At 38.0% G+C, this 20,391-nt stretch overlaps 1 protein-coding gene across 1 annotated transcript in view; it reads right to left on the bottom strand.

Moving 5' to 3' along the window:
• Window positions 1-1,610: 1,610 nt before the first annotated feature.
• Window positions 1,611-20,391, bottom strand: part of CYBRD1 (cytochrome b reductase 1) — a 55,100-nt gene continuing 36,319 nt past the window's right edge. Inside the window, exons 3-4 of the mRNA XM_037022951.2 lie at window positions 5,997-6,151; window positions 1,611-5,454 (exon numbers count right to left, since the gene is read on the bottom strand). Of these exons, the coding sequence (XP_036878846.2) occupies window positions 5,163-5,454; window positions 5,997-6,151 (447 nt within the window). The 3' untranslated portion in view covers window positions 1,611-5,162. The remainder of the gene's footprint in view (window positions 5,455-5,996; window positions 6,152-20,391) is intronic.

The raw sequence follows: 20,391 nt of genomic DNA on the forward strand, positions 1-20,391 counted from the left end.
TAATGGCACAAGAACAGACACATAGACCAGCAGAAGAGAATAGAGAGCCCAGATATAAACCCAAGCATATAAGGTCAATTAATGTATATGATAAAGGAGCCATGGATATATAATGGGGAAATGACAACCTCTTCAAAATCTAGTATTGGCAAAACTGGACAGCTACATGCAAGAGAATGAAACTGGATTATTGTCTAACCCCATGCATAAAAATAAATTCAAAATGGATCAAAGATGTGAATGTAAGTCATGAAACCATAAAACTCTTAGAAGAAAACATAGGCAAAAATCTCTTGTCTATAGCAACTTTTCCTGAATGCATCGCCTTGGGCAAGGGAAGCAAAATAAAATATGAACAAATGGGACTACGTTGAGCTGAAAAGCTTCTGTACAGCCAAGGACACCATCAGCAGAACAAAAAGTCATCCTACCGTATGGGAGAATTTATTTGTAAATTACATATCTCACAAGGGGTTAACATCCAAAATATATAAAGAACTCACATGCCTGCCTCAACACCCAAAAAGCAATTAACCCAATTAAAAAATGAGTGGAGGATATGAACAGACACTCCTCCAAAGAAGAATTTCAGATGGCCAACAGGCATATGAAAAGATGCTTCACATCACTAATTATCAGTGAAATGCAAATTAAAACCACAATGAGATATCACCTCACACCAGTTAGGATGGCCAACATAGAAAAGACTAGGAACAACAAATGTTGGCAAGGATGTGGAGAAAGGGGAACCCTCCTACACGGCTGGTGGGAAAGTAAACTAGTTCAACCATTGTGGAAGGCAATATGGAGGTTCCTCAAAAAACTAAAAATAGAAATACCATTTGACCCAGGAATTCCACTTCTAGGAATTTACTCAAAGAAAACAACTTCCCAGATTCAAAAAGACATATGCACCCCTGTTTATTGCAGCACTATTTACAATAGCCAACAAATGGAAGCAACCTAAGTGTCCATCAGTAGATGAATGGATAAAGAAGAGGTGGTACATATACACAGTGGAATATTATTCAGCCATAAGAAAGAAACAGACCCTACCATTTGCAACAACTTGGATGGAGCTAGAGGGTATTATGCTCAGTGAAATGTCAGGCAGAGAAAGACAAATACCAAATAATTTCCCTCATTTGTGGAGTATAATGAAGCAAAACTGAAGGAACAAAATAACAGCAGACTCACAGACTCCAAGAAGGGACTAGTAGTTACCAAAGGGGAGGGATGGGTGAGGGTGGGTGGGGAGGGAGGAGGAAGGGGATTGTGGGGTATCATGATTGGTGCACATGGTGTGTGTGGGGCCACAGGGAAGACAGTATAGTTCAGAGAAGACAAACAGGGACTCTGTGGCATCTTACTACACTGATGGGCAGTGACTGCAATGGGATATGGGGGAGACTCGACAATAAGGGTGAATATAATAACCACATTGTTTTTCTTGTGAAACCTTCATAAAAGTGTATATCAATGATACCTTACTTTTAAAAAAAGTAAAAAAAAAAATTCCCCATTGAAAAATAGATGAAAAACCATGGGAAAAAAACTTTAAGAACACTTCCTACACCTACCAGGTTGAACAAATTGACGACACACACAAATATCTTCCAAAATAGCTTTTATTACTACATAAAAACAAGTCAAGAAAAAAACAGATGCATTTTTTCTATAAAATTATAAAATATTCAGGCTATTTAATATTTTCCCCATAAATGTGCTGAGATAAAAGGGCAAATTTAAGCATAGAAATCGTTTCCACTTAAAGTTTTCAGGTACCTTGTAGGTGATCAATAATAATAGTATTCTTTTATACTTTCTTATGTGTAGCTCTAAGACACAGCAGTTACAGCTTTCAGTAACAGTTATCTAAAAGAGGACATACCAAGACAAAAATTCCATCATATTACAACAAAATTAGCATGAAGCTTTACTTCATTCTTTGAGCCTTTAGATTTGGCAGTTGTGGTCAACTGGTATTGCACTGGAACTTCCCACTTAGCAGGGAAAAGAGCCTAGTTAAAAACAAGACATCTTTATTTTGTTCTTCAGAAAACAGAAACCACTTGTCAGTATTCCTTAAAAAGTGTGATTGTCTTTGTCATTTGACTGGAAGGTGTGAGATCCTGTTTGTGAGCAGCACAGCTTAACTGAAACCACACAGGAAAGGAAAGGAAGTGCTCCGGAGGGTGGGGTCAGTTGGACACAAGTAGCGCCGGAAGCTGTACACTTCTGATAATAGTAGTTCAAAAACATATTCATATGAGTTTTTCAATAACTCTTTGAAAGAAAAGGCTGCAGTGTTGATTTAGGTGAGGGTTTAAAATAACTTTTTTTTTCTGAAATTAGATTATGGGGTAGGTCAAGCCAGGCTATCTCTGCAGACGATATAAGCTATAATTATTTAGGGAGATTTCATTCACTGTTTTAGAGATGAAAGTTAAGGCTTTCTTCTCTCCTTTTCTTTATGTAGGTTTTTAAATGGGGAGGGGGACACTTTAGGTAGGAAACATCAGCTTTTGAAAGATAAAGTTACAATTATCATTAAAATAAAAATCCCATTAAAAGAAGAGTCTCAAACAGAAAGACTTTCTATATTTTACTGCATTGTTTTCATAATGGTTGAGGGAAAAAAAAGGAAGTTCCTACAATATCTGTAAAATTACCCCAGATTAGCCAGAGAGATAAAAATAAAGGGCTGAGATGAGAGGTGCTCAAATGCTTCGCGGTGGAGTATATCAGTGTAGTGCCAGATCCATTCTTAACTTTTCATTAATAATCTCCTTGGCCTATATAGGAATGGCAGGTTCAATCCTTGGAGCCGTCACTGATCTTCCCCCCACTCCCACCAAAAAATCCTGGAATTTTGTGCATCTCTATGTAATGGAACATCCATTTATCAAAATATGTTTGTGTGTAATGATGCAATTAACTCCTTCCACTTAGCACCAAAACTGTAGCATGTTCTACCCATAATGAACTGTGCCTACTGTGTATCAGGCTCTCGACTGGGCACTGGGGATCCTTATGACACTATTACCAATTTTGGAAATAGAATTAAGTAAGGAGAAAATAGTGTTTCAATGAGGGAATGATGAATGGTTATCCATGAAACTAAAGGGATGTGATGGAGTGCAGGTTATATTCAGTCTATGGTAGTAATTACCAGTTAACCTAAAAAGAAATCCACTAGGTACCAAAACGTTGTGTATTTGGTGTAAACTATAAGGTTTTTAATCCACACTAAAATGTTCTAGTTTAAAATTGCAGGGAAACCCAGTTGCCATGCGGTGGGAAACCTGGGCCATGGTGAGAGGTCACATGGAGATGGTCCCTGAAGCTCAGGCTGGCAGCCTCCTCTGCGCTCCGGGCTGACAGCCAGCGCCACCTGCCCGCTGTGTGAGTGAGCCACTTTGCACATGTCTGGCCAGTTGGGCCTCCAGATGACTGCAGCTCCTGCCAATTTGGAGAAGAAGAACTGCCCTATTGAGCTCAGCCAACCACAGATCATGATAGATAATAAAAAGCTGTGGTTGTCTTTAAAAAAAATTGCAAGGAAACCAAAATCACCCACAAAATGAAAAGCATCTTTTCAGTATGGATGCTACTCTTTAAGTTTTAATTTGAGTCAGCCCAGAGCCTAGACTGAAGTCTTCATACACAAAAGTCTCCACTTCTGAGTCTCAATTCACTGCGGAGAACCCAAAACTCAAGGCATCCCCTGAAATCCCACCAGAATCAGGAAGGACCCTTTTTTTTGCCCCCAGGAAAGGCAGACCAATATAGGTAAAGTCTCTATCTCCAAGTCCAAAGTTGTTTAGCAGTTAAGATCCTGAACAATAGAAATTATAATTGGTCAAACTTCAAGCTGCAGCTGTTCTTGTCCAAACCTTTCTTTGTCACCATGACACAATTTTAAGATCAAAAGGGCATCAAGGTAGGCTATGGCTGTTGGCAGTGGGAGGGTGCCCACGATCTATTTCCAGGTATTTGGGGAATCTGCCTTGGAAAAGAAAGCCAGAAAGTAAACTTTAACAATTCCGTGGCACTCCAACAACTGAGATTTATCCAGGGGTAGGTCAAAGTAGGGGCAAATTAGTATATAACAGAAAAAAAATAAAGATAGCATAGTGAAGTGATCATGAACTGAGGAGCCAGACTGCCAAGTCATGAATCTCAGTTCCACCACTTAGGAGCTGTGGGACATTGGGGCAAGTTACTAACCTCTCTAAGCTTCAGATTTCTCATCTGCAAAATGGAGATACTGATAGCAAATGGCACATAGCTTTGATTGGGGACTGAATGAGCTAATATTTATAAAGTGCTTAGAAATAGTGTCTGGCACATAGTAAAAGCCATGTAAGTGCTTTATAAAATAAAAACAAAAATTAGGAAAAAGTTCTCTTTGAAGTTGTAGAGCAGTTTATGCTGCTTAAGCATTCAGGCATTTTCTCATTCCAATTGAGTTTGGAATCTGTACCATAAAGTACACCCAACCCCAGGGAAGCCTTGGGTCTAAGTCAAGTTTTAGAAAAACTTCCTGGTGTGACCAGAGAAGATCTCTTCTGCTACTTACAGCCAAGGTACTGCTCCAAAATGCCCTATTATACACCCTGGTCTTCAGGGCCAATCTGAGCCCAAACAAGCTGGGGAGGGACCAGCAGGCAGGTGCAGGGAAAAGGGAACCATTGCTTTCCTAAATTGTTTTCTGTACTTCAGTCATGATATCTGTGTAGCTATGAACTCTGTCCTGGATAGTCATGATATGACTCTATAACTTTAGGACTGGACTCCCAGAATTAACAGGAAATAACTGCAAGACAAGAGGCCAGGGATGCTGCCAGTTCATCAAATTTACCAACTGAGAGACCCATTTTGATCATGTGTTATATGAAAAACACTGCTAAATGCTTTGGTGTCCTACAAGAAAGAGGTAACAAAACCACGATTTATATCTGCTATTGTTTACATTGATCATCTCCTTTCCAATTCAGGTAAGTTCACAGGCCTCAATCAATGCAAAATCTTTCAAGAAATCCTACTTTATGAGTAAAATAAATTTGACTCAGTCAATCATTTTATGGCTAACTGTGAGAAGCTAAACTGCAGAGCTAGTCTTCAGAAGTGAAGTTCTCCAGTTACATCTCTACAACGTTTTACAAGGTAGATCTTTGTCCAGCCTCATCAAGGGGTAAATTTCTTTTCCTTGCTGCTGCTTCATTGTTTGACTCTGAATCTGCTTTGCCAAAGTTTATTGCCATGGAACCTTCCACTCCCTCTGGAGTGCCTCCATTTGGCTGAAGGAGGACAGAATTTGGTTCTTTAGGACGTTTCCATTGTGGTCTGGTGACTATCCAAAAAATAAGGGCCCCAAATACCAGAATCAGAAGGCCAAGGGTATTTGTGAAAACACCTTCTGGTGGGAATGTACTGTATGCAGGTTTTGTCCTACAAAAAAAGAGAAAGTGTGTCCAATTACAAATGGGGTGATACAATAACATGCCAAACAGTCTTGAATTTATCTGCTCAAAATGTACATTGGTATAGTTTTGATGTAAATTCCCTTAAAGCTTGATATTAAGGAGAAAATTCAGTTTTGCCTTAATTCACTCAATGGAATAGTGTAAAATTGTTAAAAATAATTAAAAATGAAAATAACATAGCATCTGGAACACCTGTATCACCAAAAGGATGATGCAGAAATGTATATACACCATTATCACAATTAACATAAAAACAGGCATGTCAAAAAGACTGAAAGGGGATGCATAACTTCAATAGTTGTTTTGCAACAGTGGTACAATTTGTTGGATTTTTTTATTCCTCTTCCAACCATTAGTAATTATATATTACATGTATCATAAACTTGTTAAAAAATACTTAACAATGTTTATATTTACATATAGACATTTATATTACATTTTTCCAATGAACAAGTACTTAACATTTTATAGCTTAAGTATTAGAATTAGGAAAACTATGCAACTTACAGGGCAAAAAACAGTTTCTCAGTCACTCCTGTAAGTGCTGATGCGATCACTATCCCAAAGATGAGAAGTCCAGAATAAATGTGTAAGGGCATGAGAAATGCTCGGAGAGAAAGTGGAGCCAGAGGAACCAGAAAGGCGAAAAAACCTAGGAGAAGCTAAACATCAACAAGTGCAAAGGTTATCATTTAATTTAAAATTTTAAGTGATCTTAACATTACTATTATAAAAGCAGTATGTCCAAAATGAGAAAAGCTTTCATATAGAACCAAAGGCATAAAATGAAAAGTTTCCCACACCAGTTCCACTTACTCCAGTATCCTTCCAGAAAATTTGTATGCCTGTGCAACTGTGAGTGCCCGTGTATGCGTGCGTGTGTGTGTGCGCACACGCGGGTGGAGAGAGAAAAAGAGAATTTAAAAAAATATAAATGAGATCTTACTATATATATTTGTTCTACATCTCGCTTTTTCCCCTTAATAGAATATCTTAGAAATCTTTTCATATTAACACTTTTATCTTGTTTATTCTTTTTAATTGCTAATACTCTATCTGAAGGAGGTAACATAATTTACTCAGTCCTCTATTTATGGACGTTCCTGTTGCCAGTTTTCTGCAGTCATTAACAGAGGTACTGAACATTCTTGACAGAACAGCACCCCTTCGTGCCTTCCGTACCTTGCTCTGGCTTCCTCTGTCTGTGCTGGAAGGACTTTGTTCTTCCAGCTGACACACGTGCCACCTGCCGGCGATCACTTCTACTGCCATGAAAAGGCAGAAGAATCTGGTCAAGCCAAAAATCACTAAAACAACACCAGACAGAGGGCATGGCGAGATAGATATGACCAATCTTTCTGAAAAACAATTCAAAATCGAAGTCATAACCATGCTGATGGAGCTGCAGACAAATATGCAAGAGCTAAGGAATGAAGTCTGGAGGGAGATAACAGAAATGAAACAATCAATGGAAGGACTTAAGAGCAGACTGGATGAGGTGCAAGAGACTGTTAATGGAATAGAAATCAGAGAACAGGAATACAGAGAAGCTGAGGCAGAGAGAGATAAAATGATCCCTAGGAATGAAAGAATATTAAGAGAACTGTGTGACTAGTACAAACTGAACAATATTCACATTATAGGGGAACCAGAAGAAGAAGAGAGAGAAAAAGGGATAGAAAGTGTATTTGAAGAAATAATTGCTAAAAACTTCCCCAATCTGGGGAAGGAAATAGTCTCTTAGACCATGGAAGCCCACAGGTCTCCCAACACAAGGGACCAAAGGAGGACAACACCAAAACATATAATAATTAAAATGGCAAAAATCAAAGACAATGACAGGGTACTAAAGGTAGCCAGAGAGAGAAAAAAGATCACCTACAAAGGAAAACCCATCAGGCTACCATCAGACTTCTCAAAAGAAAGCCTACAGGCCAGAAGAGAATGGCAGGATATATTTATGCAATGGAAAAAACTTGAACCAAGAATACTGTATCCAGCAAGATTACCACTTAAATTTGAAGGAGGGATTAAACAATTTCAAGATAAGCAAAAGTTGAGGGAATTTGCCTCCCACAAACCACCCCCCCACAGGGTATTTTAAAGGGACTGCTCTACATGGAGGTACTTCTAAGGCTAAATAGATGTCAGCAGAGAAAATAAAATCACAACAAAGAAAGCAGACCAACCAAACACTAATTAAAGGGAAACAATAAAATTCAACTATCCACAAAAGCAGTCAAGTGAAACACAAAAGAGTTCACAATAAAACACCTAACATATAAAGAGTGGAGGAGGAAGAATAAGAAGGGAGAGAAATAAAGAATCATCAGATTGTGTTTATAATAGCATAATAAATGAGTTAAGGTTAGACGGTTAGATAGTAAAGAAGCTACCCTTGAACCTTTGGTAACCACAAACACAAAACCTGCAATGGCAATAAGTACATATCTATCGATAATCACCCTAAATGATAATGGACAGAATACACCAATCAAAAGACACAGAGTAATAGAAATAGAATGGATAAAAGAGCAAGACCCATCTATATGCTGCTTACAAGAGACTCACCTCAAACCCAGAGACATACACAGACTAAAAGTCAAGAGATGGAAAAGATATTTCATGCAAACAATAGGGAGAAAAAAGCAGGTGTTGCAGTACTTGTATCAGAGAAAATAGACTTCAAAACAAAGAAAGTAACAAGAGATAAAGAAGGACATTACATAATGATAAAGGAGTCAATTTAACAAGAGGATATAACCATTATAAATATCTATGCACCCAACACAGGAGCACCAACATATGTGAAACAAATACTAACAGAATTAAAGGAGGAAATAGAATGCAATGCATTCATTCTGGGAGACTTTAACACACCACTCACTCCAAAGGACACATCAACCAGACAGAAAATAAGTAAGGACACAGAGGCACTGAACAACACACTAGAACATGTGGACCTAAAAGACATCTACAGAACTTTACACCCAAAAGCAGCAGCATACACATTCTTCTCAAGTGCACAAGGAACATTTTCCAGAATAGACCACATATTAAGCCACAAAAAGAACCTCAGTAAATTCAAAAAGATTGAAATTGTACCAACTAACTTCTCAGATCACAATGGCATAAAACTAGAAATAAATTGTACAAAGAAAACAAAAAGGCATGCAAACACATAGAGGCTTAACAACATGCTCCTAAATAATCAAAGGATCAATGACCAAATTAAAACAGACATCAAGCAATATATAGAAACAAATTGTGCCAGCTACTGTGAGGCGCAGTGAAGGTAGTTCTAAGAGGAAAGTACATAGCAATTCAGTCCTATTTAAAGAAGGAAAAACAATCCCAAATGAATAGTCTAAAGTCATAATTATTGAAACTGGAAAAAGAACAAATGAGGCCTAAAGTCAGCAGAAAGAGGGACATAAAAAAATTAGAGAAGAAACAAGTAAAATTGAGAGGAATAAAATAATTTTAAAAAATCAATGAAACCAAGAGCTGGTTCTTTGAGAAAATAAACAAAATAGATAAACCCCTACCCAGACTTATTAAGAGAAAAAGAGAATCTATACACATGAACAGAATCAGAAATGAGTAAGGAAATATCACAATGGACACCACAGAAATACAAAGAATTATTAGAAAAAATACTGTGAAAGTCTATATGCTAACAAGCTGGATAAACTAGAAGCAATGGACAACTTTCTAGAAAAATACAACCTTTGAAGACTGGCCAAGGAAGAAACAGAAAATCTAAAGAGACCAATTACCAGCAACCAAATTGAATTGGTAATCAAAAAACTAAGCAAGAACAAAACCCCTGGGCCAGATGGACTCAATGCTGAATTTTATCAGACATATAGAGAAGACATAATACACCTTTTCCTTAAAGTTTTCCAAAAAATAGAAGAGGAGGGAATACTTCCAAACTCATTCTATGAAGCCAGCATCACTCTAGTACAAAAAGCAGGCAAAGACCCCACAAAAAAAGAAAATTACAGACCAATATCCCTGATGAACACAGATACAAAAATACTCAACAAAACACTAACAAACCAAACTAAAAAATACATCAAAAGGATCATACACCATGATCAAGTGGGATTCATCTCAGGGATGCAAGGATGATACAACATTCAAAAATCCATCAACATCATCCACCACATCAACAAAAAGAAGGACCAAAACCAAGCGATCATCTCCATAGATGTTGAAAAAGCATTCGACAAAATTCAACATCCATTCATGATAAAAACTCTCAACAAAATGGGTATAGAGGGCAAGTACCTCAACATAACAAAGGCCATATATGATAAACCCACAGCCAACATTATACTTAACAGCGAGAAGCTGAAAGCTTTTCCTCTAATATCAGGAACAAGACAGGGATGCCCACTCTCCCCACTGTTATTTAACACAGTACTGGAGGTCCTGGCCATGGCAATCAGGCAAAACAAAGAAATACAAGGAAGGCATCCAGATTGGTAAAGAAGAAGTCAAACTGTCCCTCTTTGTAGATGACATGATATTGTACATAAAAAACCCTAAAGAATCCACTCATTAACTACTAGAACTAATATCTGAATTCAGCAAAGTTGCAGGATACAAAATATACAGAAATCTGTTGCTTTCCTATACACTAATGATAAAGTGGCAGAAAGAGAAATCAGGAAAACAATTACATTCACAACAGCATTAAAAAGAATAAAATACCTAGGAATAAACCTAACCAAGGATGTGAAAGACTTATACCCTCGAAGCTACAAGACACTCTTAAGAGAAATTAAAGAGGACACTAACAAATGGAAATTCACCACATGGTTTTGGCTAGGAAGAATTAATATTGTGAAAATGGCCATCCTGCCTAAAGCAATCTACAGATTCAATGCAACCCCTATCAAAATACCAACAGCATTCTTCAACAAATTGGAACAAATAGTGTTAAAATTCATATAGAACCACAAAAGACCCCAAATCACCAAAGCAATTCTGAGAAGGAAGAATAAAGCAGGGGGCATCTAGCTTCAAGCTCTACTACAAAGCCACAGTAATCAAGACAATTTGGTACTGGCACAAGAACAGACCCATAGACCAGTGGGACAGAATAGAGAGTCCAGATATTAACCCAAACATATATGGCCAATTAATATACAATAAAGGAGCCATAGATATACAATGGGGAAATGACAACCTCTTCAACAGCTGGTGTTGGCAGCACTGGACAGCTACATGTAAGAGAATGAAACTGGATCATTGTCTAACCCCGTACACAAAAGTAAATTCAAAATGGATCAAAGACCTGAATGTCAGTCATGAAACCATAAAACTCTTAGTAAAAAACATAGGCAAAAACCTCTTGGACGTAAACATGAGCAGCTTCTTCATGAACATATCTCCCCGAGCAAGGGAAACAAAAGTAAAAATGAACAAGTGGGACTATATCAAGTTGAAAAGCTTCTGTACAGCAAAGGACACCATCAATAGAACAAAAAGGCATCCTACAGTATGGGAGAATATATTAATAAATGACTGATCTGATAAAGGGTTGACATCCAAAATATATAAAGAACTCACACACCTCAACAAATAAAAAGCAAATAATCCAATTAAAAAATGAGCAGAGGATCTGAACAGACACTTCTCCAAAGAAGAAATTCAGATGTCCAATAGGCATATGGAAAGATGCTCCACATCGCTAATCATCAGAGAAATGCAAATTAAAACCTCATTGAGTTATCACCTCACACCAGTTAGAATGGCCAACATTCAAAAGACAAACAACAAATGTTATCAAGAATGTGGAGAAAGGGGAACCCTCCTACACTGCTGGTGGGAATGTAAATTAATTCAACCATTGTGGAAAGCAGTATGTAGGTTCCTCAAAAAACTAAAAATATAATTACCATTTGACCCAGGAATTCCACTCCTAGGAATTTACCCTAAGAATGCAGCAGCCCAGTTTGAAAAAGACATATGCACCCCTATGTTTATCACAGCACTATTTACAATAGCCAAGAAATGGAGGCAACCTAAGTGTCCATCAATAGATGAATGGATAAAGAAATGTGGTACATATACACAATGGAATATTACTCAGCCATAAGAAGAAAACAAATCCTCCCATTTGCAACAACATGGATGGAGCTAGAGGGTATTATTCTCAGTGAAATAAGCCAGGCAGAAAAAGACAAGTATCAAATGATTTCACTCATCTGTGGAGTATAAGAACAAAGAAAAAAACTGAAGGAACAGAACAGCAACATACTCACAGTACCCAAGAATGGACTAACAGTTACCAAAGGGAAAGGGACTGGGAAGGATGGGTGGGAAGGGAGGGATAAGAGGGAAAAAGGGGCATTAGGATTAGTACACATAATGTAGGGCGGCAGCCCGGGGAAGGCTGTACAACACAGAGAAGACAAGTAGTGATTCTATAGCATCTTACTATGCTGATGGACAGTGACTGTAATGGGGTATGTGGGGGGGACTTGATAATGGGGGGAGTCTAGTAACCATGATGTTGCTCATTTAACTGTAGATTAATGATACCAAAAAAAAAGATACCATATATTTTCTGTGACTTATCCATGGAAATAAGTATTTTCCATTCCTAATATTCTTATTATTTCCTCTTAAGTCTTTCAGGATTATCATGTGTATCTCTTGTAGTTCTGTAGGACTTGACAATCTTAGCAGGTGGGACATCAGAAATTCACATGTAGAACCCCAGGGCAATTTAAAGCACCATTAAAAAAGGAAATAAAATACACAATGCTTAACTTTGATTAAAAATGTTCCAAATGGTGCAAATATATAATTTATAAAAATTTATAATTTATAATAATCACCTTATTTCCTTTTAACCCTCTTACCTTCACCAGCTTACAAGCAATATGATAACTTAAAGCCTAGTGGACTGAATATTACAAAATCCCTTTGTCCCTTTAAGTCAGGGTTCTTTTTTGCTTTTCTTTTTTATTTTATTGAAGTGCAGCTGACATACAATATTATTAGTTTCAGGTGTACAACATAGTGATTCAATATTTATACACATTGGGAGGTGATCACCAAGAAAAATGCAGCTATCATAACCATACAGAGTTGCTACATCTTATTAACTATATTATGGTGTACACTGTATCCCTGAGTCATATTTTTTTATACTGAAAGTTTGTACCTTTTAATACCCTTCTCTTATTTTGCCCATCCCCTACCCTCTCCCTCTGGCAACCACTGGATTGTTCTTTGTACATATGAATTTCTGTCTTGTATTGCTTGCTTTGGTTTTAAGATTCTACATATAAGTGAAATCATATGGTATTTGTTTTTGTCTGACTTATTTCATTTAGCATAATACCCTCTAGGTCCAACCATGTTGTCACAAATGGCAAGATTTCATCTTTTTTATGGTTGAGTAATATACCATTGTGTGTGTGTGCATGTCTGTGTGTGTGTGTGTGTGTGTGTGTGTATCTATGCCACACCTTCTTTATCCATTCATCTATCAGTGGACACTTAGGTTGCTTCCATATCTTGGCTATTATATATTATGCTGCAATGAACATAGGGGTGCATGTATCTTTTTGGGTTAGTGTTTTCTTTTTCTTTGGGTAAATACCCAGGAGTAGAATTGCTGGGTCATATTTCTATTTTTAATTTTTTGATGAACCTCCATGCTGTTTTCCACACTATCTGCACCGTTTTGCATTCCCACCAACAGCATACAAGGGTTCCCTTTTCTCCACATCCTCATCAACACTTGTTACTTAAGTTGGTGGTTTTGAAGTATTGTTTATAGGAGATTTGCATCACAAACACTTAAGGCACACTTACTTAAGGAGATCCATTGGCCACATCCAGATGTGCTAACTCAGAATTCCTGGAAGGCCCAGGAATCCACATTTTAATAGAATGCCCAAGTGATTCTTAATGCATACTGAAGTCTGAAGACCACTGCTTTTGATTAATTCAAATTATTTCAGAGATATGGGTTAACTGCAGTGTGGAAAATTCCTAAAAGTGAAGGCAGTGGAATATTCCATTACCTTCAGCCTACAGTCACTTACTAAGTGCCAACTATGTGCAAACAAAGTACACCAGTACTCAGGAACCACTGCCTACAAAGAGTTATGCTTCACCACAATGGAGCTCTTAGAATAGCTAAAGAAAAATAAAATCTCATTAAAACTTTATTTAGATATGAAAGTGAATAATACATTTTCTGTATTATTCTTAATCATGCTTAAATTTAAAAAATATAAATATATATATTTATAGGCATAATAAAAGCCTGAAGGAAATAAACTAAAATATGGTATCTCTAGCTTATGGCATTATCAATAATTTATTTTTTTCTTATATTTTTCTATATTAAATAATTTTTTAAATTAATGTATATTATTTTTATACTTAGACAATAAAAGTTTACTTTAAAGGTTTCTGTGTTAAATACCTGGGCTCTTCTCGGTTAGTTATTACTAGAAATGTATTTGATCATGCCAGTTTTATCTCACTTTATGAAACAGATTATTTTTTAAAAAATAATGTATGTATAAATCTTGGACAAAACAATAGCTCTTATTTGCAAAAGTCAATAAAGAAGCCAGGAAATATCTGCCTAGCTAGCTTTTCTATTAGGTATGGTTTGTTATTTTTAAAAAGTGTAGAGATAGATTTAATGAGCCATCTAGTGTTTTACAGATTATCAAGCTCCTCTTCATTTTCCTGCTGTTTTACATACTCATTCATCCCTTCACTTAAAGCACACAGGTAGACACCATCCGTGGAGTCTCTGGTTCAGTGAGCCTGGGGTGTAGCCTGGGAATCTGTCTAATCTCCTTGGTGACGCTAATGCTGCTGTTCTGAGGACCACACTTTGAGAAGTTCTGTCTTAGGTCGTTTCCAAGTTGCATTCTTCCAGGTGTAAAAACATCTAATCAGCACCAGCTGAAATATGTCCAGAGTTTTTATAAAGAGGGATAACAGACATTAAAATTAGACACTGAGTCTGCTGTTCCTATCAATATCTGACATCTTGCTGCACCATCTCTCATCATGCCCACCTGACAATACCCCAGCCCTGGCTCAGCCACCTTCAGGACGACCTCTGGTCTGCTAGATACTGTATGGAGTAAATCACACAGTCAAGTATCACTATAAACTCCTGGTTTTGATACTCACTGTGGCAGCACTTCAAAACTACTCGGCAATCCTTCTATTGTCTGATTTATCACCTGCTCCTCCACACTCCTCCATCCTCCAACACCTGGCCCTCCTGTTTGCCTCCTCACTATTGGCAGATGATCTTGTTGGACAGCTGTGTCTGGGGAGGTCTCTTTCTGAGTACTAGGTGAAATCTCAGTCCAGACAGGGAAGGATTCATGACTGATTGAGAAAAAATTCTCAACCAGGTCAGATGAGTGTAGGTTAGGAAGACATTCATTGAAGCAAGAGTAGAAGCAAATGTCAGTGAGCATGCAGGCAGCAGAGAGCAAGGAAGAGCAGAGGGAGGAAAGGGAAGGGAAGGTCATTGAACTCCGGCTTGGCATAGGGCAGATCCCTTGCCAACTCCTAAAGCCAGGGTCATCTGGCATCCAGTGTCTACTTGAATTTGCATGGTGTGGAAACTAAGCCCCTACCACCCCAGGATTTGGGGGAGCTGTGGAGCACTAGATCAAGTAAAATTATCTTCTGAGAATTTCCACTTCCCTACTGGTCTGAAATAAAATGGAGAAGACTAGAAAGCTGAATGAAATAGCAAAGTGACAAAGACATTTACCACCAGAGGTGGAGGTCGGGGAGTTCTTGCGTTTATCATGGAGAAGAGTTCAGAGACAAGTGCAATCAGCTTATACAAGAAAGTTTATTTGATATAAGACAGTACACACTCACATGGGAGTTTGGGCAGCCTCATAAAGGAAGTGTGTTTAAGGGTTTAGAGTTTGGGGTTTTACAGGGCCTTTGGGTAGGGGTCAGCATAACGCATGATGTTTATAGATGACTCAATTCCTTTAAAGTTTTTTCTTAAGAATATTTAGGGACTTAAGGTTACTTAGGGACTGTGTTGGTCTGGATCTGGCATTCTTTATCCACATAGGTTTATTTACACTTCACAGGTCTAACACTTGTGGTTACAAAGTTACTTAATTGATTAAGAGGCTGGAAGAAGAGGAAGAACAGCATGTAGATTAAGTTAAAGAGTAAACTGGGCCATTTTTGCAAGCCAAGTAGATTTAACAATGGCATGACCCTTGTCCCATTTATCTGCTCTAGCTCAATCTTACTACCACTTTGTGGGAAAAAAACAGAGGCAGTTTCAGAGACTAGCCTCTCAAAATAAAACAAATCATCCCAAGCCAGAAATGTCTTCCTTTTTTCAGTTACGATGGAGTTGGTATCCTCCAACTTCCCAGCTGTGCTCTGCAGCCTGTTTCTTGAAGGCGTAGCTATGGATGACTGCAACTCTCAGTTTTCACAACATCTCTACTGGTGCCATCCTGTGAGAATATTTAATATGCCAAGCTTCAAATGATGAAAAGAAATTAAAAATAAAAAAGCACCCAAATACCTGCCTTGACTCACTTCCCTGTCCAGTTATCACCCTCTCCCTCTGTCCTTCCCTTCTCATCCAAACCTCTTGACTGAGTTGTCTCTGTTTTCTCACCTTCTACTCCATCTTCAATCCACTGAAATCTGGCTTCTGCTCCCCATGAAAAGTGTTCTCCAGGGTCATCAGTGGCTTCCAAGTCACCAAATCCAAAGGACACTTTCAGACCTTATTTTCCTTGACTTTTCAGTAGCAGCTGACATCCTCAAGCCCTCTCCTCCCCTACTAATATTTCCTTTCTCATCCCTCCACTTGCTCAAGCCTGAAAGTGACTCTCTCATCCCTTACATCATTGACTTTCCAAATTTCATTGGTTCTACCTTCCAAATATCTTCAGAAACTATCTGTTTTGCTCACTGCTACTGCTACTCCTCTAGGCCATCATCATTTTTCATCTGAACCTCTACAGACACCTTCAAGCTAGTCTCTCTATTTATTCCTGTCCAGCCTCCAATTTACCTTCCATACCTACCTCTGGGCAGCTCAACCTCCTTCTTCAAATGAAGCAAACTTTTATTCACATACTATTCCATTCAGCTAGAATACTCTCTCATCTTTTAACCACCAACCTCATGACTTCAGGTCTTGGTCTGACTTACTTTGTCCCTTATGCCATGTGAGTGCTTTCCCAGAACACTCCACACCCACCCTATCTACCAAATACTCGATGACCTGTTGTCCCCTCTAAGCTTCATGAGGGTAGAGAGCATGTCTCTTTGGGTTCATGCTTCTTGTGGAACAGTGTGTCCCCCACAGCCTAGCAATGTATCCAACTCAACATTTGACTCTGTTGAATAAATGGATGGATTCATGAATAAATTTCACGGACACAGAATGCATGTTCTCAACCATAAAAGTGCCTATGATCTGTAGTGGAAATGAAAAATGACTTCTTCTGGTCACAAAGGATCCTACTGAGGTAGAGCACGGACACGGGACAGGCATCATGATTATTAATTTTTCCTCTGTCTGATGAAAAATACCAACATAGAAATGATATAAGTAAGAACAGGAGGGACTCCATCTTAAGGATTTTAAAAACCAGGAGTTAGAAGGTAAGGTTTCTAACATATTTTATGGTAATCATCCAGTAACCAGCCCTATCTTAAGGCAGGGCAGGCAGTCCTAAGTGATATGTCCCCACTGCTTGAGGGTAGTCACTATCTTGGAGAAGAACAGGATCAATAAATTCCTTGTGTTAAGTTTATCTTACAGAATATCTAGAGGACAGACTATGGATGGTGACATAATGTCTCTCACTGGACATAGATAGATATGAAACCACATGTCAAGCCTATGCACCTGCACACCCCCACCACCCTTTGCCCCATTCTTGAAAGCCTGAAAAGACAGAATCCTAAGCCTTTAAGGGTGCCTCTTCTCTGAGGTTGCCTGGACTTCCCTTTCTTCATGTGTACTTTGCCTTAAATAAAGACTTCTTGCTGCTCAACTTACTGCACTTTGTGCTCTTCCAGTAGTAAGCATCTTTGTTACTTTGCTATTCAACTCAATTTTCTAGACTTAAGTCTCCTCTCTCTCTGTTCTACTTCAGACAAGTAGGGGAGGGACTACTGAGAGCTCTGATTTGGGCTTGCAAGTTCTGTCACCTGGGTGACCCAGACAGGACTGCAGCTGTACAATCATGCTTTTTAGTAACCTGCTCTAGAATCTCCTTTCTTTGCCTTTGGGAAATTCTCAGAACATAATCTCACTTCATCCAGTGCTCTGCAGCTCCCCCAAATCCTGGGATGGTAGGAGCCTAGTTCCCGCACTGTTCGGATCCAAGTGGACACTGGACTCCAGGTGACCCTGGCTTCAGGAGATCCCTGGGAAGGGATCTGCCCTGTGTCAAGCAGGATGAGTTCATTAACCTTCCCTCTCCTTCCTCGCTCTCTGCTGCCTGCACGGCTGCTGCCGTTCACTACTACTCTCGCTTTAAGAATTCCTTCCTTACCTACTCTCGTCAGACCTGTTCCTGAATTCTTTCTCCACCAGAGTCAAGAAGCCTCCCCGTCCAGGCTGAGGTTTCACCTTGTGCTCAGGGAGCAACCTCCCCAGACGCAGCTGCCCGACCACACTATCACAAAACCTACACTTCTAATAGCAACAGCTGACTTGTGTCAGTCCAATGTCCTAAGCCCTAGGCTGAGCCTTTTCAGGCATTATTTGACTTTGATCCTTAGATGTGGTGAAGGATATATCAAAAGCTTTAATTTTTAGATGAGCTAACCAAGTCCAGAAAAGTTCAGTAATTTGTCCAAGGTCACCAGCTACAAATGGATGAATATGATTGAACTGAGGTTTCCCTGATTGCAAGTCCTGTGTTCTTAAACACTACTTGGTCACAGGATCTGAACAAGGAAGAAGCCAGGGCTAAATTTCCTCTTGCTAAAAAAAGTCATGAAGCTATGAAATTACCTTTCTGAATGAAGCCTAGATAGCACACAAATAAAACAACAAAAGATAAGAATCTGAATATATTAGCAAAAGAGAATCTTAAAACAATTAAAATGTTTTTAAATCACCCAAATTTAATATTAGAAAGTCTATTGATGTAATTGAATACATTAACAGATTAGAGAAGAAAAACCATATTCATCTTAACAGGTACAGAAAAATTCTGTAAAATATTGAATTGCATTCAATAAAATTCTACATCCATTTCTGATTTCAAAAGAGAAACAAAACCTTTTCACAACCTGGAATACGAGGAAGTATGAAGCATCTCTACTCAATAGTAAAATATTAGAAGTATTCTCTTTAAAATAAGAACAAATCAAGGATTCTTATGTCTACTTCTATACTTTGTAAATATTTCTATACACTTCTGTATACATTAATACTTCTGCACAGTTCAATTCTACATTGCTCTGGCTAGGATGCTGAGGAAAACGTGAATGACAAAACTGTCACTGCAGACACGTGGCAAGGACAGGGAAACCGTTTACCCACGTGGCAAGAAAGGAAGTTGGATTATATCATATACTGAAGTTAATTCCAGATGAAATAAGTACCTAAATATCAAAGAAAAAACTTTAATAGTCGGAAGAGAAAAATAAGAGAAATTAAGATTTCAATTAATATTAAATTAAATCTTGGCTATTCATAGGCTTCTCTCTTAGGCCAATGGTTCTAAAAAATTAGTGTGCATCTGAACCACCGACAGGGCCTGTGAGAGCACATCTTGCTGGGACCCAGCCCCAGAGCTTTTGATCCAGTAGGTCTGTAGTAGAACCTGAGAATCTAGTTTGTTTTGACCTCAGAATAGGGAAGGATTTCATAAACAAGTCACTAAAAACAGAAAATAATAACCTTAAAGGAAAAGATTATTAATTTGTTTCATTAAAATAGAGAATTTCTATTTATCAAAAAAAACTAACAAAAAGGAAATACAAATTTCAAACTGCTTTTTGAAGCTATGCACAATATATAAATGAAAAGGAATTTGGCACAGAAATTCTACAAGTCTTTAAGGAAAAGGAAAACAAACTAATTTTTTAAATGGACAAAAGATTAAAAAGAGGTATTTCTTAGAAGAAAAACATGAGTAATCAGTGAAATAAACATTTAAACTACAAGAACACATCATTTTATACCCACAACCTTGGCAATAATTAAAATGCTTGTAGAGGATGCATGTTGGCAAGGATGAGCCATATGGGAACTCTTTTATGCTGCTAGCTAGAACACACTGGAGTCAACCAGTCTGGAAAACAATTTGGCATTATTTTTTTAGGCTGAATATATAATTTCACTCCTAAGTAAATGCTCAAAGAAAGAAACCTTTGCATTTGAGGACCAGGAGATGTTCAATGAACCATTGTTTGTAATAGAAAACAACTGAAAATATTTCAAATGTCTAACAGCAGGAGAACAGATAAGCAAATCCACGGTATATTTATAAAGTGGAATACAAAAGTGAGTGAACTACAGCCAGAGGAATCAATACAGTTGAATCATAGAATGACAAGTTGCAGTAGAATACATATATTATGAGACTGGTTTTTAAAAAGTAGGAAGACAAAACTAAACACCTTACTGTCTGGGGATTCACAGTGTGTGGCAAAATTACAAAGAAAAACAGTAAATGAGAAAAAAAAAACTTCCAGAGAATTAGGGGTTGGTACAGGTAAGAGAAATGAGGGCTCAAGGTCAGGGGAGTAGGGGTTCTGTGTTTCTAAAGTAGGTTGGACCGTGGAATCATGGGAGTTAATTTTATATGACTCATAATTTCTATATAGATACAATAGTTCGTTACTTTTTTAAATGCCCCAGAGACTACAGCTC

This window comes from Manis javanica, chromosome 12 (assembly GCF_040802235.1).
Source record: "Manis javanica isolate MJ-LG chromosome 12, MJ_LKY, whole genome shotgun sequence".
NCBI lineage: Eukaryota > Metazoa > Chordata > Mammalia > Pholidota > Manidae > Manis > Manis javanica.